General features: G+C 41.4%; 1 protein-coding gene across 1 annotated transcript in view; it reads right to left on the reverse strand.

Annotated features, from left to right (window-relative positions):
• Window positions 1-3,455: 3,455 nt before the first annotated feature.
• Window positions 3,456-20,549, reverse strand: part of LOC101742719 (hemicentin-1) — a 36,257-nt gene continuing 19,163 nt past the window's right edge. Inside the window, exons 14-30 of the mRNA XM_021353194.3 lie at window positions 18,904-19,103; window positions 18,680-18,820; window positions 18,335-18,472; window positions 17,971-18,043; window positions 17,620-17,819; window positions 17,397-17,537; window positions 17,049-17,186; window positions 16,678-16,750; window positions 16,327-16,526; window positions 16,104-16,244; window positions 11,695-11,832; window positions 10,555-10,667; window positions 9,672-9,905; window positions 8,863-9,016; window positions 7,115-7,728; window positions 5,329-5,457; window positions 3,456-4,309 (exon numbers count right to left, since the gene is read on the reverse strand). Coding sequence (XP_021208869.2) covers window positions 4,109-4,309; window positions 5,329-5,457; window positions 7,115-7,728; window positions 8,863-9,016; window positions 9,672-9,905; window positions 10,555-10,667; window positions 11,695-11,832; window positions 16,104-16,244; window positions 16,327-16,526; window positions 16,678-16,750; window positions 17,049-17,186; window positions 17,397-17,537; window positions 17,620-17,819; window positions 17,971-18,043; window positions 18,335-18,472; window positions 18,680-18,820; window positions 18,904-19,103 — 3,028 coding nt within the window. The 3' untranslated portion in view covers window positions 3,456-4,108. The remainder of the gene's footprint in view (window positions 4,310-5,328; window positions 5,458-7,114; window positions 7,729-8,862; window positions 9,017-9,671; window positions 9,906-10,554; window positions 10,668-11,694; window positions 11,833-16,103; window positions 16,245-16,326; window positions 16,527-16,677; window positions 16,751-17,048; window positions 17,187-17,396; window positions 17,538-17,619; window positions 17,820-17,970; window positions 18,044-18,334; window positions 18,473-18,679; window positions 18,821-18,903; window positions 19,104-20,549) is intronic.

Genomic DNA, 20,549 nt, shown 5'->3' on the forward strand with positions numbered 1-20,549 from the left:
TGGTACCTACCCGCGCGGACTCACAAGAGGTCCTACCACCAGTAATTACGCAAATTATAATTTTTGTGGGTTTTTGATTTTTATTACACGATGTTATTGCTTCACCGTGGAAGTCAATCGTGAACATTTGTTAAGCACATATTTCGTTAGAAAAATTGGTACCCGCCTGCGAGATTCGAACACCGATGCATCGCTCAACACGAATGGACCGGACGTCTTATCCTTTAGGCCACGACGATTGTACAACTATCTGACTGCACAAATATCAGCTTGTTTTCAAAAAGTCAAACATTGTGTGATGAACAGGCATTATGTATATATTTATGTTTTTATATGTTTACGAATCCTTAATATGCTTGGACATATCATTCGTAATGAAAGCTCATTGGAACGTTTAGTGATTCAAGGAAGAGTAGACGGTCAACGCTCTCGGCCGATCATCCACAAGGTGGACAGACTTGATTAGGTCATCTACGAAGTGTTCCCTTACTGAATGTACACGTACCTCCACAAATAGAGAGAGATGGAGAAGTCTCTCAAAAGCAGCAATCAAGCATTAGAAGAAGAAGAAAGATATATGTTTGTCAGTCCCCGGTACCCATAACACAGGGAATCCAAAATCGGGTTCGAATGACCGCGCGTGATTTGCTCCCGGCAATTTATTTATTATTAATTTAATACGTCAATTGCAAAGCTCTCCTTAATAATGCAATAAAGTAAGAGCATTACTGATAACCTCATCAAATAAATATCAAACAGAGTGCATTATACTTTGAGAACGGTCTGTTGTTTTGATATATATATATATATACACGTTTCCGCTTATACTGATAAGAGAAACCGTAGGATTTTATTCTCGTAATTTCAGATACACACTCAATATCTACGTATTATGTTTAATTTAAGCTGAGTACGTACAATGAATTGGTTGTGATCTAGTTGTTGTGTTTTGTTATAATTATTTTTTTACGAAGAAACGATTACTGGTGGCCCGGAGTCCTTTTCCGTTTTTCCAGGACATGTGCTCTGAGGAATCGTTCGAGATGATACCAACGTCTCGTTTTTACCATCGCACCGCCCGCCAGCGGAGTAGAGTTCATCCATACTACCTGGAGCCACTGCGTTCATCCACAGTGCGTTTCCAGAGATCTTTTTTGCCACGTACCATCCGGCTATGGAATGAGCTTCCCTCCACGGTGTTTCCCGAGCGCTATGACATGTCCTTCTTCAAACGAGGCTTGTGGAGAGTATTAAAAAGTAGGCAGGGCTTGGCTCTGCCTCTGGCATTGCTGACGTCCATGAGCGACGGTAACCACTCACCATCAGGTGGGCCGTATGCTCGTCTGCCTATACGGCAATAAAAAAAAATGTGCGAGGGCACGGGCTCAGCTAGGAGTGTGGGATTTACTAACAGTAGCCGGAGTGCCTCCGAAGGAGATCTAACGGCTCAAAGGCAGCTGCTTCACGAATGCATCTACTACCGGATCAAAATGGCGACCAAACTCGAATTCAAATTCAAAATCATTTATTTCAACTTAGATGTCAGTATGACACACTTGTTGAATGTCAAAATATAAATAACAATGTTAACTCTACCACCGGTTCCAAAAAAAGTCACAGTCCTGAGAAGAACCGGTGAAACAAACTCAGCCGGACCCGCTGAAAAGATCCAGCAAGAAATCAGTGAGTTCGACGACTAAGGTCACCAAGGTCCCTAAGCCTGCTCCTAATGCTAGAGCCGCAGGCGTCTAATAATAGTGTTAATGGATTTGAAGAATCCATAAGGACATATCCAGGGCGTGTTGTGTTGAAAAAGTAGTTTTAACTATATCTATAAAAAGATACATATTCTTCACTTGCTTACTGTTGGAAGGCTCAAGCGTAGACAATTATTGATTTCGAGAGATCGAAGTTTATAATGTTAGGGTAGTTAATTTTAGAAACGGTATAGAGTAAGTAGCCCATGCACATCACGACGTGAATGAGGTCTGAACGGTCGATTCGTTATTTGTCGTCTATTTACGTCTTTAAGAAGGGTGTAGCCGGCAAGATTCGGCCGCACTCGGGCGTCATCGGTCGCGATCGGAGTTCCTGAACGCGCAGGCGGAGTCCGACATAATCCGGTCCGTTGCCCCCCTCGACCGGACTCGACTTGGATTCCCCAGAGTTAAAAAAAAGTGCATGCGTACAAAGTACACATGTCAGGAGTGAAACTTTTTTGGCGAACTAATTTATAAGTGTTGCTTATATTTATACAAATCTAAAACTTTAGATTTCCGAGACTTAGAGGAAGGGAAAAAGGAAGATATGTTCCCGCCAAAGTCTGTCAAATGTCAATCTCAAACCTTAGTCACGTTATGTTTAGATTTCTAAATTGTAAATGACCAATATTTTGCCAATTGAATTTACTAATTTCATTTCATGCTATTTGATTAATGTTCCAAATTCTTTTCATTTCATTTCAATTCCTATTAACATTTTTTACAAAATAATTATAAAATATTAGGCTGTATGATATGATACATTTGCTTTTCCAGTTGGAAAAATACAACAACTACTGCTACTGACATTTGACAAGTACTTAATTTAAATAGTAGTTTGATGTCACTTCCGTTGCATGCCTGCGTGACGTTCTGTAAAAATTTTACCCTCATGCGCCTAAAGAAGTTTCACTTCAAAAAAAAGGTGTCCCGTGACGTCATGCACCGAGATTCGCGCGCATCGATTTAAGTTGATTGTAAAAACGTAATTTTAATTTTAATTCGTCTCTTCTAGTGCCTAGTGTTGCTTACTTTACTTTAGTTATATTTTAATATTGTACACATTATAGATATTGTTGAATTGGCGTGTCTGAGTTTTATATGTTCGGAGTATAAAATCCCGCGAAAGCGAGTGACAATTTTAATAACAAACCACAAGGGCATGAAAAATGACCACTGCTCGTGGGCGGTCGTCCTCGTTCCTTTTTCTTTTGTTTCTTTTTGAATCACAACTGTTCAAGTCTGTCTCTTAGCTTACATCCAGTCATTGTGAGCCGTTCTAACCCTCGGACACAGCCCACTGAGTTTCTCGCCGGATCTTCTCAGTGGGTCGCATTTCCGACTCGGTGGTAGATTCTGCGAAGCACTGCTCTTGCTAGGGTTCGTGTTAGCAACGTCATCAGGTTTGAGCCCCGTGAGCTCACCTACTAGTTAAGGTTACGCTGAAATAGTCTCTCAAGGCTCTCAGCTTAGGTAGGAAAAAAAATGTGAGCCGTATGTCCCGTCAAAGAAGTTGCACTCCACGACAGAGATCTAAATCTCAATTCCATTGTATAACGACTGTTGCGCCCTCCAAGCCCATCATTGGTTTGCGCCAGAAATATAGTATACAGGTTAATGGAGTATTTGCGGGATTATCTAACAATAAAACAGCGCTCGAATACAAAACAAAAAAAAAATGCTGTAATAAAACCATTCTTATTTTATTTAACTTTTATTACATTTGATATTGTTATTACAACATTTATTCATGATTACGAAGCTTCTAAATAGCATAACGTAGTATAATTCTATTAAAGTTCGTCTCTTGTAAAGTCTGGTAAAATTTAACATCGACAATATATTTGTATAATAAGACTGCTATTTAAATTGATTCTTTATTATAGTTATACTAATCTACATATTATATAAAAATGAATTGCTGTTCGTTAGTCTCGCTCGCTTAAAACTCGAGAACGGCTGGACCGATTTAGTTAATTTTGGTCTTGAATTATTCGTGGAAGTCCAGGAAAGGTTTAAAAGGTGAGAAAATATAAAAAAGCTCGGTATTATATAAAAACAAACAATTTTGTTTTTCCTTTGATGTGTCACCTTAATGTGTCTTTTATTTATCGATTGAGGCACTACGAAGTCGCCGGGTCAGCTAGTATATTTATAAAAAGAACCAAAGTGTCATAATCATCAAATCTAAAGACTGTGTGATAGAGTTTAGTCCTAACACTGTTACGCCGTAACAAAATTCTAAAATATAAAATTAATACAAAAAATCATTACACACAAACAAAATAACTATATACATAGTTAAATTTATATTTTAGAATTTTGTTACGACGTAACAACACGTCAGCTCACTCGAAACTGAATCTTGTCTCCTTGTAAAACGTCTGGATATCGCAGCAGTAAGCGTATTTATCTAATTTGAAGTTCAATAATTCATTACATTCTTCCGCAGAGGTACCGTCACACCAAATGTCCGCGTCACTCTCGTTCGGATGATTGACGTAAACATAAGCTACTTTCATGTCATCGTTTTCAGGTATGCCGACCACCTGAAACAAAATTGATTGATATGCTTGAAGTTTCGGTTGTAAAAGAAAAAAAGCCAAGGTAACACTTCTTACTACTTCTTCATTTATTTAGACGCAATACACACAAAACATTTAAGCATAAAATTAACAAGTATAAAATTAAGTACTGGTATGTAAGCCAGTTACAAGCATGTACAGCAATCTATACTAATATATAAATCTACAGTGGTTGCTACGGATGTTCCGTTATAACTACTGAACCATGTATCCGATTGAATTGAAACTTGGTATCCATGTAGAAAATACATTTACTTAATGGATAGGCTAATATTTATATGAGTGTTGGACTCCCTACGCCAGTTGCGGGGGCGTTAATGATGATAATCTTTGTGGGGGTGAGAAATAATAATGTTAATTTGTTCTAATACTTCTAATGCCAAAACACTTTGTTTCGGGCAGAGGCCATAAGGTAATCGCGTTTAAGTATCGGTGCCAGTGTTGGGAGCAGATCGCAGGTCTCAATATATTTTAGAGCCTAGCCCACCAAACGACTTCTCTTACACTCTCTCACCCCACATCTGATCTCCGCCCGGGGTCAAACCCAGAGTAGGGAGGTTCTCGCGGTGAACACCACAACCATACTCGCGGCGCTAGGATTCTACGTCGGTCAGGTAACCTCAGGCGGTGCCGCTGGTGTCCCGGAATACCCGGCTGGTCCAATGGCCCAGCGCTTTGTTTAATGGGTACAAGGTCGTACTGTTGATTGGTTACTAGTTCCTATAGACACCATAACATGAATGTCGCCACACCGCTCACCCGCCTTCTTTAATAAAACAACTACTTCTATTCCATACAATAGTTTGGTGAGCTATTGGCTGCTATGAGTTGGACCTTAGATACCAGCGCAGTAACCGGTATCAAATATGCGGATCCGAAAAGGACGTGTTTCAAAATCTCATCCAAATCTTCATCGTATTCCTGGTAGTCGGTAGCTAACATTGGTTACGGGAAATTGCAAAAACTGTTAGGCAAAAACCTACCTTCCACAAATACTTGGGTACTGTTTGTCCATCAATCTCAATATACTTGTAGGTGCCTGTCCAAACTTCAATCTTTTCGAACATTCTAGTAAGAAGGTGCACTTCCTTCTCTAAATCTTGAAAACTAATCTGAAACGGAAATATTTACTTAATTTAGATCTGGTTTACGTTCATCGCTGCTTCCCCTACTTATTTCTTGGTAACTTAAGGGGCTATACCGACTGCGCGGATCGATAGGTGAGCTCACGATCTAACTGCTAACAATGGCCATAACAAGATCACTGTTTCGCAGAATCTACCACCAGATCGAAATCGCGACCCACTGAGAAGATCCGAGAAGATACTCAGTGGGCAATACCGTCTTTACTATAAGGGCACACTGGGCCCGTGCCCAGGGCCCCCATTCTCAGGGGGCCCCTAAGGACGGACAATTTCTCTCACACATTTATTCGGTTTCCGTTATCGTGATCGTAGCCAAAAAACCAGCAGCATTCTAATATCATTAATGACATATTATATCATACCGTATTTGATTACCTATAATAAATGGTCATACTCAGTAAAAAAATGTTATTATAATTCGCTTTTTTTACTTTCCAAAAGGGCCTCAAATTCTTGTTTGCCCAAGGGCCCCAGCCTAATTTAAGACGTCCCTGTCAGTGGGTTGTGTTTAAGGGCTAGTTCATATGTCAAGCGAAAATAGTTAATATTCTCAGACACTCAACGAGTATATTATGATAATGTTTAAGTGGATCACGTACAAGCGAAGAGCGACATGATGAAGTTAGCCGTCAAAGGTGTATAAGATTTGACAAAACACTCGCTAATGGAAACAAATTAACTAGGCGTATAGAGTGCGAGAGCATTGAAATAAATAAATAAACCGCACCTCAAGATATCGTTGATTCATTACTAGACCACATTTTTACACAAACATAGATGGTGGTAAGCCCAATTTTCAAACGTCAACGAGTAAATGTGTTTCGTTCGTAACCAAAAGAAAGCTGCAGTATTCAAAACATCGAAAATAATATGATGACAAAAAACGCGAAATTAAACCGCAAAAGTTATTTCTGTCGATAATCGTCAAAGGTAACAGAGTAAGGTCTAGGTTCAGCCAACATTTATGATCTACGCTGAAATAATATGTTGGCTGCACAATGGATGATTCAAACACTCCCCCACCGAAGGGTAAGCTCTAAATTGGTTTTCAGAACAAATCCCCATTAAAAATGCTACGCTAAATCATGCTCATTCGATTGTCCCCCACCCTTGCAATCGAAATGCGGTACTGCTTCGCGACAATAACAAATATCCCACAATAATTTTGCTAATCTATAATCGTTTAGTTTTAGTTCGTATTTATTGTTACCTTATATAATTAGTATTACCACAGATATTTAAGTGTCTGCTTGTGCAAACGCTATCACAGTCGCATCGCTCCGGGCCAATACACCGGTACCTATTCTTCAGTTCACGGAGTACTCAAGACTCTAAAAGAGCCGCGTATTACCATAAAACTTTTACTGCTGACAGAGAGTCTTGTGGCCCCCGTGGGTACGTACCACCACCCCGCCTATTTCTGCCGTAAAGCGGTAATGAAGAGTGGTGCAGGGGCAGCCATTGTGCTATAAAACTGAAATTTAGAACTTCTGTCCCAAGATGGGCGACGGCATGTATATGGACTTCAATAACCACTGAACACAAAGTGACCCGTGAGCTCGTCCATCCATCTAAGCAATGAAAAAAACACAACTAAATACTTTTAAAACAGTAAAATACGTACCCGCTTTTTGTTCTTATCAGTTTCAGGAGGCGGTTGCCATATAAGGACAGCATTAATGATTGTGCTATACGTATAGCTCTCTTGAATAAGTCCACTGCCGACAACGTCTGTAGGGTTCACGAGTTTACCCATAGCGTAACAACCTTCACAAGGATCAATTCTTTTTTCATCTTGAGCAAGAAATTCTGACATCATCACATGCGAATACACCGGCCGTTTGTTACTATAGTCGAAACATATATCGAAGAGATTGAAGAAATCATTCATATTGTAACCTATTTTTACTAATTCGGCGCCTTCGTGGCATCTTTGTTTAGTTTCGATGACTCCGAGCCGGTAAGCATGCAAGCAATTCAAGTCCGTGTACTTGAAGAGTTTTCCTTTAACCCAGAATTTGTCTTCGTAAGCGCAAGTTGCTTCGACCTGACTCTCACCGGGAATGTGAAGGAAACTATTCGTCGAAGTCCCATCGTTGGGACATGCAACTGTGTATGTCTCGGTTTTGATATTCAAGAAATTATTGGTCTTCGTAACCTTAGGCCATTCTAAGGTATCGGAGAGCAACAAGGGTTCGTTTGATACAGTACGTCGAAGGTTTTCCTTGATGAGGCATTCTGGAAATTAAATTTTAAATAAATCTATACTTATAATAATATTATAAAGAGGAAAGATTTGTTTGTTTGTTTGTATTGAACAGGCTCCGAAACTACTGAACCGATTTGAAAAATTCTTTCACTATTTGGAAGCTACACTATCCGCGAGTGACATAGGCTATATTCTTTTTTTTTTTTTAAATTAAGAATCCTTACTAAAACTCCAACAATGTTACGAAAATTAGAAAAATAATAATATAAAAATAGTGAAAAAATAGATAAAAACAAAATATATTATTTAAATGAAAATAAAAGTTCATTTAAATAATAATAATTATTCATACTACCTTTATAATTTTCTATTTTTAGGAACCTGACGCAAATATAATGGTTAATGTGTATTATAATTTTTTAGTGTATTATAATTTTTTATTTTGAATTTTTTGTTATAGACCAGAGCGAAACTGGAGCGGGCCGCTAGTAGATAATAAATTGGTTCTTGTAATCGAATTTAATATGTCTGTTTAATAACAAAAGAGAATTGGTCCTAATGGACTTAACAGTGTGAATAATATTTTTTACGGTGTTAAAAGCATCGCAAATGGTCTTAAAGCGGTCTTGGGCTGGGCGAATCCAAGGCCTTAGTTAAGTGGGGTCGGTTACAATGGTCTTAAAGCGGTCTTAAGCCGTTTAGCTGGGCGAATCCAAGGCCTTAGTTAGGTGGGGTCGGTTAAGTTGACTGGGAAGGTTTGCCAACAACTGCCCGAGAATCCCAGAGGGGGCTAAACCGACAATAGTTACTTCGCCTGTGCATCTGCCACTTTATCGAAATCAACGCACGGAGTAGATCCGGTGAGAAAAATGGTTAATGTTATAGATTTATGTTTAGTTCGAACTCTTCAGCGAGTTTGACGATTACCATAACTGCGAAAATTACTCAGTGAAATCGAACTTAATTTAAACAGCATGACCAAGATTTGGGCTTAGTGGATAAAAGTCTGATCTCTGCAACGTGAATTCACGGTTCGATTTACGGTTGAAATTAGTAAAATTGATTGAAGAAATTCGATTAACACAAATATCTCTCTCTCTCTCTCTCTCTCTCTCACACACACACACACACACACAAACTTTTAATACATTGAATTTTTTTACCATCCGAAGTTACGTTGAAACTCCTTGTCAGAGTACCGTGGATGTTTTTTATCTGGCACACGTACTGTCCCCAGTCGAAAACTCGCCAGGCCAACGGAGCTGTATCATTAGTTGTTATGTTGACGATAAGGTTCCCGTTGTGGAACCACTGGATCTATTAAAAAACCAAGGATGTGACATTGAAGAAAAAAAATGCTCGATAACCAAAATTATAACTTTTCTGTCGCCATCCAGCCAGGACATGCGTTCCGTTTCCAAAAGTGGGACGGCCCTTATATGTATAATAGAATTTAGACCTCCCTCATTTCTCAAAGTGGGTGGAGGCATCCACGTTGTAATCTCTATGGACTTCGAATAACCACTGAACATTGGGAGACGTCTAACACCAAAGCTGGTCAAAGTTGCGATCAAGGTAATGTTTTTTTTCTATATTATGTATTAATTTGTAACTCACGAATGAAAGTGAAGCGCCTATCAAATATTAGATGCAATTATTTTTTTAAGTAAAGGCTCGTAAGCTTTTGCAAAACTCATGCCTAGTTGTTTATATATCGCAGCGCTTCAAATTGCCCTTGGCTGGTGGGCATACGGCCCAATTGATGGAATTCTTCAAGTCAACACGGTCAAGCCAATCCCTACTGCTTAGGACTCTCCCTAAACTTGGTCTAAAGAAAGAAACGCCAAAGAGAGAAGTTGATTCAGTAGGCTATATCTGGAAACGCACTTTGGAGGAGCTCTACACCGGTAGCGAACGGTGCGATGGTAAAAAGAAGACGAAGGAATCATCTCGAAGAATACCCCAGACTTACCGTATTTGTAGATGGCGATGTTGACACTTTACAGTCTAGGGAGTTCTGTCCTTGCCATTTTACCAGCGGGCTGCGGTAGGCCAAAAACCTAGGCTTCTTCCCAACGTTCACTTCAAATGTGGTGGAATTCGATCCGTTTCTGTCACTAACACGGCACGTATAATATTCGACACTCTCTTCCTTCAATTTTTCGAGTTTTAGATATGATTCGTTCGTTTTCATTAGCTTTTTATCCTGAAAAAAGCCCGTAAATAAACGTGCGAAGACGATGTTTTTCTATGACAATACCATTGAACAAAAAAAACAAAACCACATCTGTCAGTTTTTGTCATTTAACGTTCCCGAAATTTCGATAGTATCGTATATAATTAGAACGCCGTCAAATAAATTAGCCGGAAGCTGCGAAGATTCAAATTTTTGAGCACATCTCGGACTACCCACAACAACGTCCTGTGTCCTTGGACGGAGTCAGTTTTGGTCCACATACATTACCCCAACAGGATAACACCGGGAAAGCTTTTTTATCAACTTATGCAATTACAATTAGACAATAATAATTTAATATTAAAACAATAATGAAATAAGACCACGCTATATTTATAAACATTAACTGTCTCCTTCAAACTCATAAACTAGACCGCGTGAGAGAGAGATGGGCAGACTTTTCATGATGCGCATGCAGAGTGACGTCACGCCGCGCGCTTATACACAAACACTACACAAACGCAACGTGTGAATGTGTTGAACGCGAGTTACATGGTAGGCGTAGTGGGGGTGTTAGGTTTTATCTTCGTTACGGAATTTCTTGATTCGGTCGCCGTGCTCAAAGCACGCGATAAAAGCTATGCAATAGCTTAAAAACAATAAATTCATTCATACATACCTCAAACCAACGAATGGTATAGCCCCCTGCGTTTGGTGTAGGACAACTGATTTTCACTGTTTCGTTCTCTAGTGAATGAATCTCGCGAAATTCTCCAAAGTCAACGAGTCCTTCTGAAATACAAATACGAAGATAAATCTTCTTATTTATAATACATCATACATACATACGATATACAGTATAAATATTTTATCATAAACGCGCCGGAATGGAGCTCAACCTCACCCGTAAAATAATAATCTGTCAGGAAGCGTTCTTCTTGCTTTTACCGCGTTTTCGGTGGTTAAAACTTGACTTTGGCGAAATCAAAAAAGACCGCCATTACAAAAGAAAATGAAATGAAATGGAAACACATCAAACCGCCCAACGTTACACTTTGGTGCATTCATTTAGATATTGTATGGTGTCACATTAAAAGGTATGTAAGTTACGGTGTTTGCTTACTACACTTTTACACTGAATCCCATCATTGTCGCCAGGGTAAAAGTGCAGTAAACAAAGAAATATAATACATCATATATGTCAGCCCAACGTCACTATTTAGTTAACTAAAAATAGTTAAAGTTAACTATTTTCTTAGTGCTACGCATGTTAACAATTGTTTAAGACGGTATTCAAGAGAATTCATGACTAAGCTACCCCCATTTTCTACTATAAATACGAGTGACTATTGTCGCACAAAACTGTTATCGTTCTCGTTGAACCCGTCGCTTGCGACGAAGGGCTCGGAGAGTAAATTAACCCACAGACACAACCCACTAAATTTCTCGCCGGATCTTCTCAGTGGGTCGCGTTTTCGATCCGGTGGTAGATTCTGCAAAGCACTGCTCTCGCTAGGGTTTTGTGTTATAAACATCGTAAGGTTTGAGACCCCCGAGATCACCTACTTGTTACTACTACTAATGGTCTCTCAAGACCATCAGCTTAGGTATGAAAAAAAAACCGCATAAAGCATTTCGACTCGAGCATCCGAACGAAGCGGACCATAGATTATACACTTAATATTTCTCTGATGGTGCCAGCCTACTCCGTCATATATAGTGCAAACTGTGGATATCTCTCTTTCTAACCGGACAAGAGTCATACCGACCGTTCTATGCCAAGCCGTGGATTGAGTACGAACATTTAAAGGACGCTTACCAGTAATAATATGACTAAAGGTTTGATTAACTTCACCAAACGTGTTTTTCGCAACACAAGTGTACTTTGTATAGGCATCGGCGTGTTCAAGATTGTTAATGATCAATGTGTTTCCTTTGGTGATGTTATACTTGCTGCCTGAAATTTAAGAGTACTTTTAAACACCATCAACTCATGGTTTTTTTTTTTTTTTTTATGATTGAAGGATTACTGGTGGCCCGGAGGCCTTTCCAGTTTCACCAGGACAGGTGGGCGAGCAAAGGCTCAGCCAGGAGGGGTGGGAATTGCTAACAGCTACTCGAGCGCCTCCGAAGGAGACCTAACAGCTCAAGAGCAGCTGCTTCGCGAATGAATCTACTACCGGATCGGAATCGCGACCCGCTGAGAAGATCCGGCGAGAAACTCAGCGAGCTGATTCATGGGTTAGGTTGCACGGCGAACTCTTTGTCGAGTTCGACGAGTACGGTTACCGAGGTCCCTAAGCCTGCTCCTAGAGCTGAAGGCGTCTAGTGCGAAGGTTATTGGATCTGATGGATCCGTAAGGACGTGTCTAGGGCGTCGACGGTGACTGGCTCCTGCATGATCAGGATTCGGGGAGTAGTCAGCGGCGGCTACGATAAGGCAATTATCATGACGCATAGCCTTATCGAAGTACCGTTCCGACGCTGACTTCATGTATTTCTGTATAGATTCGAGGCCCAGGTCGTCGTGTAGGTCAACGTTCCTCACGAACCACGGAGCTCCGACGGCTAACCTGCAAAAGCGGGATTGTAGAGATTGAAGGGTGTCTATGTGCGTGCGGGCCGCGTGAGCGAACACCACACTCGCGTAAGTCATGACGGGCCTTATGCAAGTTTTGTAAAGTGTCACCTTGTTCCGAAGGGACATTTTACTCCGCTTACAAATCATGGGGTAGAGTCTACCGAGAATAAACGCGGCACGGTCACGGACTGATTTTATATGCGGGCGGAATGTCATCGATGCATCCAGGGTAACGCCCAGGTACTTGACCTTCCTGGCCCAGGGTATGGATTGACTAAAGAGAGTAATCGGGGGTGTGAGATTCCTCCTCCTAATACGGGAGGAAATCCGTGTGGAGCTTCCCCTCTGAAAGAGCACCGCAGTACTTTTCGCTGGGTTGATGTTTATGCGCCATTTTCGGAACCACTGTCCTAGGGCTAGGGCTGCGCTCTGAAGCTTCTTCGCGATTAGGGACTTGTTTCTACTGGAATAGTAAACAGTCGTGTCGTCGGCGAATAAAGCTAAATGGGTCGGCGGCGACCGGGGAATATCGTTAACGAATAAGCTAAATAGGAGGGGTGAGAGGACAGAGCCTTGCGGGACTCCAGCTGTGAGAGGTCGTGGGGAGGAGCGGGTTCCCTCGACTCGATATCGAAAAGAGCGGTTCGACAAGAAGTCCCGTATGATGAGCACGAGACTATCCGGCACACCCATGTTGAATAGTTTGAAAATCAAACCGTTGTGCCAGACTTTGTCGAACGCTTTTGCGACGTCGAAGAAGAGAGCTCCCGTGTATAACGGTTTTGGTCGATTAAGCCCCACAAGAATGTGCTCCGTGAGGCGGTGCACCTGTTGAACGCATGAGTGATTTGTACGGAATCCGAATTGTTCATCGATGAGAATGCCCTTGGATGAGACGAAGTCTCTGAGGCGTTTATAGAGCAGACGCTCATACAGTTTGCCTAGAGACATGAGGAGGCTAATCGGGCGGTAGCTCGTCGGATGATTTTTTGGTTTACCGGGTTTATGTATGCCGATAACGTCCGCTTCTTTCCACACCGCGGGAAAGATACAGTTCGCCATAGCGGCATTGAAAATAGATGCCAACATCACGATGAGTTGGACGGGTAGAAGTTTAATAACGCGGTTGGATATACCGTCGGAACCGGGAGCCTTGCGAGGACGTAGGTCTTTGATCAAGTCTTTAACTTCCATCGGGGTGACGGGTGGTAACCCATCAGAGGGTGGCAAGGAGGCTCTGCGTTCTACCTCACTGTCTACTAATTCTACATGCACAGGGTCCACGGATTGAGTGCTGGGCGTGCACTGGGTTTGCAATGTATCGGCCAGCAGCTCTGCTTTTTCGTCATCATCGAACGCCGTGAGTCGGCCTGAGGGGCCTACGAGGGGGGGCATAGTTACTACCGTATCCGATTTGAGAGTACGAGCTAAGCGGTAGTAAGACCTTTGGGAGGGGGCGAGTCCTTCTAAGAAATCAGACCATCTGGCATCTCGGACTTCGGCGATGCGAGACTTTACGTCGCGTTGTAGGGCACGCATTCGAATACGATTTTCCGCGGTAGGATACCTGTCGTAGGCGCGTATCGAGGCGTTCTTAGCTCTAAGGAGTTCCCTAATATCGTCGGACAATTTGAAGCGGTGAAGGAAGTCCTCCGCTACAACTTGTTTCGATGACCTATCTAATGTCGAGGTGATGTGTGACGTTAAGATGTCTATGGCTTCAGCGGTATCCTGAGAAGACGGGGTAGAGTCCGGGCTAAACGGTAGCGATGGTGGATCAGATTCAGCCAGGCTGATGCCCAGCGTGTGCCAATCCACCACAGTCCTCGTGACGGGAACGGAATCGGGAGCGCGACCGAGCTTCATAACGACGGGACGGTGGTCTGAATCTAACTCTGAAACTACTTCGATCGAGTGTAAGCGCAGAGTTACGTTTTTTAATAACGCTATGTCGAGTATATCCGGGCGATGCGCGATATTTAGCGGGTAGTGAGTCGGGATTAGCGGAGCGACGATATCGAAGGCGAGATTATCGACTAACGCGTCAAGCCGCCTGCCATTCGGGGTTGTGGTGTGTGAGTTCCACCTAATGTGTTTACAATTTAGGTCGCCCGCCAGAATGACAGAGCTCCCCATGCCGAGCAGCGCCTCGATATCACTGCTTAGAACGATCTTATCCGGTGGAAGATAAACGGACGCGATAACGATCGGCGCGTGTCCCGTCAGTGAGATTCGGCACACTGATGCTTCGATATTAGCGAGCGCGGGAGGATCGAGTGGGACGCAATGCAGGGCTCTTCTATAGTAAATGACGGTACCACCACCACGAGCAGAGAGCCTGTCGTTCCTGACCATGTTATAGTTCGCGATTTTAGGGTCACGGCGCGCGGGCTTAAGTAGGGTCTCCTGCACTAAAAAGATATCAATTTGATGGTCACGCAAAAAGTCAGAAACCTGATCACGCTGATTTGCGAGACCGTAAGCGTTAAAAAATCCTATCGTTACGGATAGGGGCTTTATTCTACTTATATACGCCATTGATTACCGGCGGAGTGAGGGGAGGACGTACGTATTTAATGACGCGTATACGTCGGCGTATTCTTGCACAACGGCGATAAAGTGTTGTGCAGTGGAGGCAGAGCGAATGGCGTCGCCCAAAGCGTTAACGCGCTCAAAGTTGATCGACTGAAAGAAGTCGATCGCTAAAGCGAGATTGTCGGACGCGGTCGGAGGGCAAGTCGCGGGAGAGGGACGAGTCGCGGGGGCGGGACGAATCGCGGAGGAGGGAGTTGTAGCCGTGTTCATGTACGGCAGCGGTTTCGCCCAGGCCGAGACACTGGGCACCGGCGCCGGAACGAACGCTGGCTTAGCCTGCGACACAGAGGGTGCCGAGGCTTTGATGTCTGGGCCGGAAGCTCGGAGGCGGTTTTGGCGGGCGACGCGGCGATTTATTTTCGGGGCTCGGGGGCATCCGCGGTAATTTGCGGGGTGACCCTGTGTTCGACACAGGACGCAGCTAGGCGGTTCTGTCGCGGTTTTTTGATCGCGAGTGCATAGGGCCGTGGCGTGATCGCCTAAGCACTTGACGCATCGGGGGCGCGCGTGACAGTTACGGGAAGAATGCCCGTATAATTGGCAGTTATGGCACTGGCTAGGTGTGCCTTTCTTGTGTGGGGTTTCGACTGCGATTCCGGAAAGGCTACAGACCGTTCGGATGTTGAATATTTGCTTACCCTCGGGGGTAGGCTGGAGGGCGACGAGAACCATATTATATGGCTCCCTTCCGCGGCCTGTGTGCATGCGGTGTACGGAGTTAACCGGTAGGCCTTGTTCGAGAAGGTCGGCCTTGACGAGCTCGGCATCCAACTCTTTAGGGATGCCACGTATAACGGCACGGAGTTCGCGCTCCTCCTGGAGCGTATATGTGTGGAAACTTATACGCTCCTTACGGAGGTAAGAAGAGAGGGCCCCAACTCATGGTCTGACGTACAACGGTTAGGTTAAGGAAAGGAGAAGAGGTCTGTTAGTCCTATTGTTGATTATAATTATAGTACCCAGTATTTTAATTACAAATAGTTCAGTTTATTACCGCCCGATCGTAAGATTTTTTTTACTAAATCTGGTATAAATTAAAATATGTAGAATACCTGAGTGGAGTGTGACTGTGTCATTGGCTTTCCAGACCACCGTCGGCACCGGATATCCGGAGACAGTGCAAGGAACACTCAGAGCGACATCTCCCACGATGCCTTTAGGTACGTCTCCTCTGCGGAGGATCTTCGGAGGAGCTAAAAAAATATATCGAAAGTTTAAAAATATTGGTTAAAGTGAATAACGTTCTTGATATTTTATTATTAACTGCACCATCACCTTGCACGATAAGATCCGTATCTTGTTGAGCCCGACCGAATGTATTCTCGGCAACGCAAATGTAGTGACCCGCTTGAGATAATGTAATGTTTCTGAGAATTAATTCTTCTCCAATATGCGATGAGAGCTCTTTGTTTGTGTTTGGGCTCTTCGAATTAACTATCCATTTTATGGTTGGTTTAGGTTTGCCTTCAGCTACCCTAAAACATTGGCAAAACAGCTACAAAATCTATTATTTCAATAATCTTGGATTTATAATGAATTTCGCATATTAATTAGTTTAAATTAAATTTAACAGGGTACTAATGAAAGCATTACGTATTAAACGAGCATTTAAAATCAGTTACTTACTTGCACGGGATCACAGCATCTCTGCCTTCCATCACAGATGTTGTGATCACAGGTTTTCTGAACTTTGGTCTCTCTGTAAAATGACAAGTTTCTACAGTACGTCCTTTGTGACTACCATATTTGCAGACTACCTTAATTGCAAAAATGACATGCAGTGTTCGAAGTATTGATCAGATTTTGATCCATCTCTTATAATATAAACAATTCAAGGATGATCTGAAATGGCAATTTATGCCCTATAAACCCTTATAATTAATAGAAAATTTAGTAGATTCGCGTGTTTTCTTTTTAGTATAATGGTACCTTTTAGTATCAGTAAAATCAACGTGGCCATGCTGTGAGTTCAAAAAGAACAGTAAAGGAACACTTACCGTATATAATATCATCAAAGGTTTGATTAACTTCGCCAAAAGTATTTTTCGCAACGCAAGTGTACTTTGTATAGGCATCGGCGTGTTCAAGATTGTTAATGATCAATGTGTTTCCTTTGGTGATGTTATACTTGCTGCCTGAAATTTAAGAATGCTTTTAAATACCATCAACTCATGGTCTGATATACAACGGTTAGGTTAAGGAAAGGAGAAGAGGATGTTAGTCCTATTGTTGATTATTATTTAGTACCTACCCAGTATTTTAATTACAAATAGTTCAGTTTATTACCGCCCGGTCGTAAGATTTTTTTTTACTAAATCTGGTGTAAATTAAAATATGTAAAATACCTGAGTGAAGTGTGACTGTGTCATTGGCTTTCCAGACCACCGTCGGCACCGGATATCCGTAGACAGTGCAAGGAACACTCAGAGCGACGTCTCCCACGATACCTTTAGGTACGTCTTCTCTGCGGAGGATCTTCGGAGGAGCTAAAATAATATATCGAAAGTTTAAAAATATTGGATAGAGTGAATAACGTTCTTGATATTTTATTATTAGCTGCACCATCACCTTGCACGATAAGATCCGTATCTTGTTGAGCCCGACCGAATGTATTCTCGGCAACGCAAATGTAGTGACCCGCTTGAGATAACGTAATGTTTCTGAGAATTAATTCTTCTCCAATATGCGATGAGAGCTCTTTGTTTGTGTTTGGGCTCTTCGAATTAACTATCCATTTTATGGTTGGTTTAGGTTTGCCTTCAGCTATCCTAAAACATTGGCAAAACAGCTACAAAATCTATTATTTCAATAATCTTGGATTTATAATGAATTTTGCATAATAATGAGTTTAAATTAAATTTAACAGGGTACTAATGGAACCATTACGTATTAAACGAGAATTTAAAATCAGTTACTTACTTGCACGGGATCACAGCATCTCTGCCTTCCATCACAGATGTTGCGATCACAAGTTTTCTGAACTTTGGTCTCTCTGTAAAATGACAAGTTTCTACAGTACGTCCTTTGTGACTACCATATTTGCAAAGTATGACATGCAGTCTTCGAAGCTTTGATCAGATTTTTGTTACGATTTTAATCTTTTCTCGATTCATCTCTTAAAATATAAACAATTCAAGGATGATCTGAAATGGCCATTTATGCCCTATAAACCATTCTAATTAATAGAAAATTGAGTCTTTTTAGTATAATGGTACCTTTTAGTATCAGTAAAATCAGCATGGCCATGCTGTGAGTTCAAAAAGAACAGTAAAGGAACACTTACCGTATATAATATCATCAAAGGTTTCATTAACTTCGCCAAAAGTATTTTTCGCAACGCAAGTGTACTTTGTATAGGCATCGACGTGTTCAAGATTGTTAATGATCAATGTGTTTCCTTTGGTGATGTTATACTTGCTGCCTAAAATTTAAGAGTGCTTTTAAACACCATCAACTCATGGTCTGACGTAAACGGTTAGGTTAAGGAAAGGAGAAGAGGTCTGTTAGTTCTATTGTTGATTATATTGTACCTACCCAGTATTTTAATTACAAATAGTTCAGTTTATTACCGCCCGGTCGTAAGAATTTTTTTTACTAAATCGGGTGTAAATTAAAATATGTAAAATACCTGAGTGGAGTGTGACTGTATCATTGGCTTTCCAGACCACCGTCGGCACCGGATATCCAGAGACAGTGCAAGGAACACTCAGAGCGACGTCTCCCACGATACCTTTAGGTACGTCTTCTCTGCGGAGGATCTTCGGAGGAGCTAAAAAAAATATATCGAAATATTAAAAATATTGGTTAAAGTGAATAACGTTATTGATATTTTATTATTAGCTGCACCATCACCTTGCACGATAAGATCCGTATCTTGTTGAGCCCGACCGAATGTATTCTCGGCAACGCAAATGTAGTGACCCGCTTGAGATAATGTTATGTTTCTGAGAATTAATTCTTCCCCAATATGCGATGAGAGCTCTTTGTTTGTGTTTGGGCTCTTCGAATTAACTATCCATTTTATGGTTGGTTTAGGTTTGCCTTCAGCTATCCTAAAACATTGGCAAAACAGCTACAAAAACTTTTATTTCAAAAATCTTGGATTTACTTAGTCTGGCCATAAATATTGTTACAATTAAAAAAAAAAAATTCTATTGCAAATAACATTTATTACTTTTACATTGTGTTAGTTTAATAAATAAATATAAAACAATTTAAAGTATAAAAAGCTTATTAGAAGTGGTCTCCATTGGCTGCAATACAGTCCTTTAAATGTTGAGGCCAGTTATCAATAGAAGCACGCACTCTTTCCATGGGAAAATTTTTCACTGCCAATCGTACGGATTGTCTTAGGGACTCCAAATTATCATGGCGTTTAGAGCAAGCCGTACTCTCTAAAACTGACCATAAATCATAATCCAGCGGATTCAGATCGGGACTAGACGACGGCCAGTCTTCAGCTCTGATGAAGTCCGAAACGTTCGTTTTCAACCAAGACTGCGTAGACCGAGCTTTATGACCTGGTGCCGAGTCTTACTGGAAGGACCATTCTTAATTATTGAACATGGTGTTGTTAAGGGACTTCACTACCTTGTCAAGAAGGGTATCTTGATACACTTGTGCCGATGTTTTGATACCTTTTTCACAAAAGTATCGCTCAGTCACTCCTTCATAGCTAATACCCCACCAAACCCTCACTGAAGTCGGATAGTGCCCACGTTGCACTCTGGGACTCTAATTGGGAAGCTTCCTTAGAGCTTTGAGCATAAATACGGTCATTTTGATTGTTAAAATGTTGCTCAATTGTAAACATTTTCTCATCCGTATACAAATTTTTTCTATAACCTCCTTTTGCGTACCGCTTCAGTAGTTGTTTCGATTTTACCACCCTATTCTCTTTTAAATTATCAGTTAAGAAATGACCAGTACGCCTCTTATAGGCTGCAAGTCTTAAGTCATCTTTTAAAATACGCGACATGGTTCTAGGTGCTATCTTCATCTTCCGAGATAAAATCTTTTGCTTTCGGACAGGGTTTCTTCAAATTCTTTCCCTTACTGCTTTGACCAACTTTTTCGTACGAACACTACGTGGACAGCCAGATCTTTTTCTGTCACAAACAGAGGAGGTCTCATTGCATTTATTAATAGCCCGGTACACAAACATTTTACTAATACCAAGCGTATGGAGAGTTTTAAAAATTGCATTTGGCTCCATACCTACTTTGTGTAATGCAATCACAGCGATTCGGTTCTCTTTATCACTCCGCTCCATTTTAATATCGCAAAATATTGTACAATGTATTGGCGCCAAAATGAGAAAACTCAATGAGCAATCATATAAAAATGACAATTCCAAATTCAAAATAATATTTTGTTTATTTTTAATTGTAACTGTATATATGGCCAGACTAAGTATAATGAATTTTGCATAATAATGAGTTTAAATTCAATTTAACAGGGTATTAACGAAAGCATTACGTATTAAGCGAGGGCTTGGA

The sequence above is a fragment of the Bombyx mori genome, chromosome 14 (assembly GCF_030269925.1).
Source record: "Bombyx mori chromosome 14, ASM3026992v2".
Lineage (NCBI taxonomy): Eukaryota > Metazoa > Arthropoda > Insecta > Lepidoptera > Bombycidae > Bombyx > Bombyx mori.